General features: G+C 55.3%; 3 protein-coding genes across 6 annotated transcripts; 1 reads left to right on the top strand and 2 right to left on the bottom strand.

The window, feature by feature from the left end:
* Positions 1 to 484: 484 nt before the first annotated feature.
* On the bottom strand, positions 485 to 3129 carry IGFLR1 (IGF like family receptor 1). Of its 3 annotated transcripts, XM_055410930.2 has the most exons (5): positions 2916 to 3129; positions 2268 to 2490; positions 1642 to 1826; positions 940 to 1327; positions 485 to 858 (listed from the first exon to the last, which is right to left on the bottom strand). In XM_055410930.2, exons 1-5 carry the CDS (start codon positions 2991 to 2993, stop codon positions 512 to 514), a joined length of 1221 nt encoding a protein of 406 aa, XP_055266905.2. In that variant the 5' UTR covers positions 2994 to 3129; the 3' UTR covers positions 485 to 511. The 3 variants fall into 3 exon arrangements, with proteins under 3 accessions (XP_055266905.2, XP_088686866.1, XP_088686865.1); XM_088830740.1 differs by lacking the exon at positions 2268 to 2490 and having other exon boundaries at positions 2916 to 3080; XM_088830739.1 differs by lacking the exon at positions 2916 to 3129 and having other exon boundaries at positions 2268 to 2908.
* An 84-nt stretch (positions 3130 to 3213) lies between these two features.
* U2AF1L4 (U2 small nuclear RNA auxiliary factor 1 like 4) lies at positions 3214 to 5481 on the bottom strand. Its single transcript, XM_055410969.2, has 8 exons — positions 5352 to 5481; positions 5120 to 5207; positions 4655 to 4721; positions 4524 to 4573; positions 4351 to 4449; positions 4045 to 4178; positions 3828 to 3923; positions 3214 to 3476 (listed from the first exon to the last, which is right to left on the bottom strand). Exons 1-8 carry the CDS (start codon positions 5393 to 5395, stop codon positions 3392 to 3394), a joined length of 663 nt encoding a protein of 220 aa, XP_055266944.1. The 5' UTR covers positions 5396 to 5481; the 3' UTR covers positions 3214 to 3391.
* Positions 5482 to 5555: 74 nt separating this feature from the next.
* Positions 5556 to 6949, top strand: PSENEN (presenilin enhancer, gamma-secretase subunit). 2 transcript variants are annotated; one of them, XM_055410985.2, is made up of 4 exons: positions 5556 to 5683; positions 5817 to 5970; positions 6387 to 6491; positions 6678 to 6949. In XM_055410985.2, the coding sequence occupies exons 2-4, from the start codon at positions 5910 to 5912 to the stop codon at positions 6815 to 6817; spliced, it is 306 nt and encodes a 101-aa protein (XP_055266960.1). In that variant the 5' UTR covers positions 5556 to 5683; positions 5817 to 5909; the 3' UTR covers positions 6818 to 6949. The 2 variants fall into 2 exon arrangements, with proteins under 2 accessions (XP_055266960.1, XP_055266962.1); XM_055410987.2 differs by having other exon boundaries at positions 5558 to 5683; positions 5855 to 5970.
* The last annotated feature ends 312 nt before the right edge of the window (positions 6950 to 7261 follow it).

The following is a 7261-nucleotide window of genomic DNA, read 5'->3' as shown; positions in this document are numbered from 1 at the left end:
GTTTCTCTGTGCCCCACACCCATCCTGAGCCAGGGAAGCCCGTCAGCCTGAACAGGTAGGTAAGAGGGCATGGTTCAGAACTAGAATTGTGGGGTCTCTTAAGGCTCAGAGCTAAATTCAATACCTATTCTGGGTTAGATTCGAACTAAGTCTCTGTACATGAACTCTCCCAGGGGGAGCAGGGCCTTTTCTCAGAGGGGACCCTGGTTGCCCAGAGGTAACCCACAGCTCTTCTTGTTTGTGAGGTGGGATTGGCCCATTCCGTGGGGGTGGGATTAGAAGGGGAATCAGGATGTCTGTTGGGTTTTGGCCTAATTAAGGCTTTGGGGGTGGGGAGCGGCATGCAAGATCCTAGTTTCCTGACAGGAAATCAAACCCAGGCCCGTTGTAGTGGAAATGCAGAGTTGGACCTACTGTGTTGCCAGGAATTCCTAATTCATACTGTTTTAAGAGGGCTCTTAATGAGGCCGGGAGACAGCAGCACTTATTTCAATTGAAACTTTATTGAATACTAGGCCAGGCAAGCCCCTGGTGAGCCAAGTTTGGACAGCACCTGCAGTGCATCTGCCCTCCCTATCTGGGCCAGGTGTGTGCCAAGCTGCCCCAGAGAGGCAGAGGGCTCCCGCGCCACCACCATCTCAATCAGAGCCCTCAGAGGCGAGCGACTGGGCCGCAGTGAGTAGGTGAAAGTGGACCAGGCAGCTGGCATTCCGTATCTTGCAGCCAGGTGTCGGGTGGTGCCACAGGCCATCCTCCCACCTGGCCCAGGCTCAGGATCCAGCAGCAGGATCAGCTCCTCCAACACCTCCAGCTCATCCAGGAGGCGAGACAGGGGCTGCAACTCCAGGCATGACATCTCTGGGAGACAGAGTGAGAGGTGAGGGGGGCGAGTGCAAGTTTCCAGTCCACCTCCCCATCCTTGGGGTATCCTCAACTAACCGCTGCCTAGGAGTGGAGGCAGAGAGACCTCCTTCCATGAGTCCCTTGCCTCTGAAGTCTCCAGGGAGGCTTGAGAGGATGAGTGCAAGAAGCGGGTGTGGGTGTCAAGGTCGCTGCAAACCAAGCTAGGATCCGGGTGTTGGATTGCTTTCCCGTGGTCGCAGCGACGGTGGTGCCTTTGCAGGGCAAGCAGGATTATGGCTGAGGTCACGAGCAGAACCAGCACTAGGAACAGGGCAAAACTCAAACTCGGCCAGGCTTGCTGAGGGGCTTTGTGCTCAGAAGTCCACGAAACACTGGGAATCGCTGGTGAGCTGGGCTCCTGGGAGCTAAGGACGCTCAATTTTCCAGGTGTCAGTGGGCAGGGCGCCTTGTTAGGGACAGGCTTCTGGAAAACAAGGGGTTGGAATAAAGTGCGAGGCATGCCCTACTTCTGAATCCTCAGCACAAACCTCTCATCCTTACATCCCTCAATGGGTCCACATCCCCGCCTGATCCAGCCCCTGCCCCCGCAACCCCCGTCTCCTTTAACTCAGGCAAGACATCTCCAGATACCACGGCCCCATCCCTATCCTCTTCAGTTAAGCTACTCCTCTTCCCTTAATTAGACCCCACCCATCCGATCCCAAGTCACGCCTCCAGTTCTCGCCCCGCCCCCTCAAGCTGCACCCCTGCCCAGGCCCTCTGAAACCTAACCAGTACCTCTCGGCAGGGCCGCCCGGTTCCGCCGCGGCTCCCCGAGGGAATGGGTGCCGTTGCTCCGCCGCCACAAAGGCTACATAGCTCCGCGCTGTTGCGATTGCACTGTCCAGGAGGACAGTCTTGGAAGGGGTGCATTACGTGATTGCCAGCATCATCCAACCCGCAGTTTTCCGAAAACTCTAGGTCTGGTGGGAGAGAGTCTCACGTGCTGTTATCTGAGCTAGCTACGCCCTTTTATCTATGCCCTATCCTAGCAGGCCCCGCCCCTTGCACGGTACTCACCCAACCTATTAGCGGACGTGTCCACCTCTATCCCCGCCCCACACTATCTCAGGCAGCCTCGCAACCCTCTCTACCCAGGCCCGCCCCTTAAATTGTCCCGCCCACTTCTTCCTCACTGCTCGGTTCCCGCCTAATGGGTCACACACCTTCACCTTGACCCTCTTAACCCACACAGCTCCCTTCTTCGCAGGCTTAGCCCCCATCCTCACTTGTCTACGCACAACCCACCGCCTCTACCCCGAAGCAAGCCTCACAGGCCATAGCACACAGACCTCGCCCCTTCCCCCCGCCCTCATCACCCTTTAACTCCGCCCGAAAAAACGCCCAGTCCCCCCGCTCCTCACCCGAGCAGGGGGGTGGCCCAAAGCGCTGCAGGCAGCTGCCGCAGCACCGGTTGTCAGGGTTCCAGTACTCGAGGCGGCCACAGTGCTGAGAGGCCTCCCAAGGCGCCGCCTGGGCCAGGAGCAGCACAGCAGTCGGGAGGAGGTGTAGGGGCCCCATCCGGGCGGAGCCTGCAATCTGGGGGCCCCTGACCACACGACTTCCTGCCACAGCGTTTCTGCCGCACTTGCCAGGAACCCGGGGCAGAAGGAAGCAGTGGATGTGGAGGCATAGGATCCTCAGTCCCCTTCAGAAGCCAAGAATCTACCCCCAGCCCCTAGTCCAACTCCTGGCCGGTTATCAGAGAGGCCATAAGGCCTTGATTGAGATGGCTAGAGCGAGGACTCTAGAGCCAGATTGCGTGGATTTATATCCTATCTGCCATCTTCCTGCCCTCTTTTCCCATCTGTAAAATGGGATAATAACAGTAACCTGTCTCATAGGGTAACTGTGGAGAAGTAAAACTATGACTGAAAGTAAAGCATTTAGAACATCATCTGGCATAGAATAACCTTAAGTATTATGTACTACCTACTTCAGTCGCGGGGCAGTGGGCATGGAGGACCCAATCCTCACCCACTACACTCCCACCCAATGCCCAGCAACCTTACCTTAGCTCCTAACCACAATCTCCTCCAGATTAGGAGTCCTCCAACCTGCTGCAGCCAAGCATCTCCCTCTAGAGTCATCAACCAGATGTGAAGTTACCAGCACAAAGGCAGCCCCACCTATCCAGTCCCACTTGGGGATTTCTGGGACTCTGGGTGTTCTGCTTTTGCACCTGTTGTTGGAAGTTCCTTGGCTGAGGTTGTGGTCAGAGCCCGGCCCCGCTTCCCCTTTTCACCAGATGTGGGTGTGGAAGGAAACCAGCCTACAGCCAGGCTTAAGCTAACAATGAAGCTCTAAACCCTCAGTACAGAATTTTATTAGGGGAGGGGCAATAGAAGTTCCCTGTGTTGAAGGTGTTACATCATGGAGACCCGGAGTCTGAAAAAGATGTCACTGGGAAGTTAAGGGAGCTCTGAGGAGGTGTCCTGGCCAGGAACATCTGTGCCTGCCAAGGGTGGAGGGCAAGGAAGTCAGGGTCTCAGAAACGACCATGCCGATGGTCTGGGGACCGTCGTCGATTTCTTTCTCGGGGACGGTGGCCAGTATGGGGCCTTGGGGGTGACCTGGGGACACAGAGAGGAGGGTTAGAGCCATAGGGAATGGTGTGCAGATCTCCCAGTTCAGCCTCCCTGCTCTGGGATAAATCATGGCAATTGATGTAAATAGTTCCTGGGGGTGGCCTCAGGATAGGTGTATAGGAGCTAATCTCAGGACTGGAGATCCAGGATGGACTTAGGTTTGGGGTTCAGGTTGGTTTAGGGGTTGAGACTTAGATGCTGACCTTCAGATGGGGCTGAGTGCTAGTCTTAGGGCACAAAAGGCTTGAGACACTTATTGGGGCATAGGATCAGATTTATCTCAGGGTTCAGGGGGCTTGGGGTATGAGAAGTCTTGGCAGGCTGGTCCTGAAATACCTGCGCCTGGGTCCCCGCCCGTAGAGCTGCCGCCGGAGGTCACGGGAAATGGGCCGCAGGTGCATGAAGTTGCAGAAACCACCGCGGGTACATTCCCTGGGTAAAGGATAAATACATGGACGAATGGATGGATGAGGCCACTGTCACTGACAGCCCCCTCAACACACAACAGAAGCCTGGGACTCCAGGTGCCCATCCCACCGCTGTACTACCATACCCCATCTCATACTGCCGACAGCACGACTCCCGGAAATCGGTGACGGGAGACAGCTCGGCATGCACAGCTTGCCCGTTGAACCAGCGGTTATTGAGCTCAACCACTGCCCGCTCTGCATCTTCCTCACGCCGAAACTGAGGAAAAGTCAGTCAGGATGAGCAATCAAACTCAGAAATCTTCAGGGCATTAGCTAGCAGCTCAAGGGCTGGACCGCGTTTAGTGATGGACCTCAAGCTGTGGGCTTCAGTGGTGACCTTTAGGCACTGAAATGCCTTCACTTCTGGGTTCTGGGGGGACAGCAGGCACCTTGACATAAACATTGCCCACGAGGTGATCCCCCAGGTTGTCGCACACATTCATCTCTTCAATCTCCCCGTACTTCTCCTGCAGTTCGGTGAACACTTCCTGTAGAAGATTAGGAGGTAATCAGCTGAGCTCCCGGCCCACGGGAAACTCAACCCACCCCTGCCAACCCTCACCTCAAAGAAGTTATCATAGTGTTCTTGCACCTCCACGTCGCTCACGTGACCTGGAGGAGGGGGCAGAATGGAATCAGGGGGCGGCCTGCTGGGGGCTGTCTGCCCTGCCCCAACACCGGCCGCTTACTCACAGTGCGATCCGTCTGCGGTTTGAGCGGTGTTCTGTGGATTCCGATACAGGTTGAGCAGCACTATGGTCTGAACAGAATTTAAAAGGGGCAGGGCCTGAGCTCAGAGGGCGGGGTTATATGCGAAGGGGTGGGACATGAAGGTTGCGAGTGAGACCTCGCAAAAGAGAAAAAAGCATAAACATCTTGCGTGCCTCAGCAACGCTTGCCCCTCAGAGAACCAGAAGAGGGGGTATCTAGCAGTGAGGGATAGCCCAGGGGTGTGGTCTGTACGTACGGGGGCGTGGCCAAGTTCCTGGGAGAAAAGCCTGAAGGTTGGGGGAGGAACCTGTAGAGGTCCGACAAGAAAAAACCCGGGCGATAGGGTGGGCCCTAGAAATCCGGAAAAGGCGGGACCTCGTGATGATGGACAACAGAAGGGGAATGGCCAGGAGGTGTTAACCCCCCAGGCTCCGCGCCGGGTCTCACCTGGCTGAAAGTCGGCTTGTTGTGAAGCCGGGAGCACCGGTCCCCGTGCCGGCAGGCCCCGATCTTAAAGTAAAAAGAGCAGTTAACCCTGGAAGAGGTGCAAAGACAGAGGTGAACCGAGGGCCAGGGAGCTGGACACCCCAGAAACACCGACCCACGCCGCCCAGCCACCAGGTTACCAAGTACCCCGTCCCCGGCCCCCCGAGGGGCCACTCCCTGCACCCGTTCTCACTTGTCCTTCTCAGTCCCGAATATCGATGCTAAATATTCAGCCATTTTTACTCAAACCCTCCAACTCTCGCTGCTATTTACGTCATTTCCGTTTCTTAAAAGCATTGGGAAGTGTAGTTCGCTGCCTTCGGACACGCAGAAACTCCCTAGTGCGCTTGCGTGATGGAGGCTCGCATTCTCCGCACGGGCTCACCCAGTGGAATGGCCTGAAGGCGCATGCGCGCGGCGTTGCCTCACCAAAAAATCTCCAGAGATACTTGGGGCATCTCGCGCAAAAGTCCGTGGTTGAAAGTGGCAAAGGGACCCAGACCGGAGGAAGTTAAGACTCCACTGGTGAGTCGGGGGTCGTTTCCGCACCCAGATAAACATAAAGAGCGTCTCAATCCAGTCATCTTGCTGGTGAGGGCAGGAGTGCCCTTCTTCCAGAAAATCTACCCTTCAGTTTCTTTCCCTTTTGTCGTAATAGGGGCGTGGTTGTTTGTGATCCTTGCATCTGTCACTTAGGGTCAGGACTTGGGTCTTGCCCCAGGCCCTCGGAAGACCCGGCCCCAGCGCAACTATGAACTTGGAGCGGGTGTCCAACGAGGAGAAGTTGAACCTCTGCCGGAAGTACTACCTGGGTAAGGGTCGGTGTCCTAGGGTACCCGAGGAGAGGGGGCGGGACTAGAGCCCCTGATGAAAGAGGGTCTGGGGGCCTGGGTTCTTGGGTCCAGAGGATGAAGTGGCTGGGGACGCCGATTCTTCGGTCCCAAGAGAGGAAGGACCTGAGTCTTGCTGAAGGAGGAGACTGGGACCTCAATTTCTGGATCCCAAAAGAGAAGTGTTGCGGAGGCTGGACTCCTGGTTCTGACAAAGAAGTGGTTGAGGACTCGGATTCTTGACTCCCAGGGAGGAGCCAGGATTTCTGAGTCCCTGATAGCAGAGATATCCACTTCACTTAGATTGTGGGAGAGGATCTTCCTACTGGACCTTTCAACAGGTGGGTGTTGGGAGGATTCTCATTTCTTCATGTCCCAGTCTTTTTTCTTCTCTTTAGGTGGGTTTGCCTTCCTGCCTTTTCTCTGGTTGGTCAACATTTTCTGGTTCTTCCGAGAGGCCTTCATTGTCCCGGCATACACGGAGCAGAGCCAAATCAAAGGCTGTGAGTCCAGGGCACAGGTGAAGGGAGGCCATCAGGTGTAAGGAGGGGGACTCAAGAAGCCTTGGTGGGAGGGGATGACGGAGGGTCAAGAATCCTGGAACTTTGTGGAAGAGAAGAGAGGGCCGGTCTCAGGGAGACCACAGAGCAGGTGGAGGCCAACCTTTCCCTTCCTGTTCCCTCTTGCAGATGTCTGGCGCTCAGCTGTGGGCTTCTTCTTATGGGTGATTGTACTCTCCACCTGGATCACTATCTTCCAGATCTACCGGCCACGTTGGGGCGCCCTTGGAGACTACCTCTCCTTCACCATACCCCTGGGTACCCCTTGACAGCTTCTTCTGTACAGGCCTGAGGACCAGCATGGGCTCCTCTACTCCACGCCCACTCTCAAGCCCTTAAGACTTGTTCCTGTCTCCTATGTTCTCTGCTGACATCCCCCAATAAAGGACCCTAATTCTCAATATTGACTTACTGGGATCTTTTGGAGATTGAAGGATAAGATGATTTGGGTTTGTCTTTCTTTGTGCCTGCCATGCACACACCTTGTGAAATTTTATTTTCCCAGCTAGAGATTGAACCCAGGCCCTCTGGGCCCTTGGCAGTGACAGCACGGAGTCCCAACCACTGAACTGCCAGGGAATTCCCTAAAATAATTACTAATATTCAGGAACATTTATTGGTTGCTTACTTTGTATCAGGCCTAGTGCTTCAAACATGATGTGCATTAGTTTACTGTATACTACTCATCACTCAAAAATAGGAAACTTCTTGCT

The sequence above is a fragment of the Moschus berezovskii genome, chromosome 22 (genome assembly GCF_049115385.1).
Source record: "Moschus berezovskii isolate FMDL1 chromosome 22, NW_MosBer_1.0, whole genome shotgun sequence".
NCBI classification, from domain to species: Eukaryota; Metazoa; Chordata; class Mammalia; order Artiodactyla; family Moschidae; genus Moschus; species Moschus berezovskii.
This window is presented reverse-complemented; position numbering and strand designations above follow the sequence as displayed.

Bases quoted from the DNA above. Each gene is read 5' to 3' on its own strand.
- IGFLR1 (XM_055410930.2), bottom strand. From the start codon at position 2,993: ATGACTCTAGAGGGAGATGCTTGGCTGCAGCAGGTTGGAGGACTCCTA. The intron at 1,827-2,267 runs GTGAGGAGCGGG...CTCTCCCACCAG, and splicing joins TGGGCCACCCCCCTGCTCGG to ACCTAGAGTTTTCGGAAAAC. The intron at 859-939 runs GTTAGTTGAGGA...TCTGTCTCCCAG, and splicing joins GCCTCCACTCCTAGGCAGCG to AGATGTCATGCCTGGAGTTG.
- PSENEN (XM_055410985.2), top strand. From the start codon at position 5,910: ATGAACTTGGAGCGGGTGTCCAACGAGGAGAAGTTGAACCTCTGCCGG. The intron at 5,971-6,386 runs GTAAGGGTCGGT...TCTTCTCTTTAG, and splicing joins CTGCCGGAAGTACTACCTGG to GTGGGTTTGCCTTCCTGCCT. The intron at 6,492-6,677 runs GTGAGTCCAGGG...TCCCTCTTGCAG, and splicing joins GCAGAGCCAAATCAAAGGCT to ATGTCTGGCGCTCAGCTGTG.
- U2AF1L4 (XM_055410969.2), bottom strand. From the start codon at position 5,395: ATGGCTGAATATTTAGCATCGATATTCGGGACTGAGAAGGACAA. The intron at 4,722-5,119 runs GTGAGACCCGGC...AATTCTGTTCAG, and splicing joins ACAAGCCGACTTTCAGCCAG to ACCATAGTGCTGCTCAACCT. The intron at 4,179-4,350 runs GTGCCTGCTGTC...ACTTTTCCTCAG, and splicing joins TGGGCAATGTTTATGTCAAG to TTTCGGCGTGAGGAAGATGC.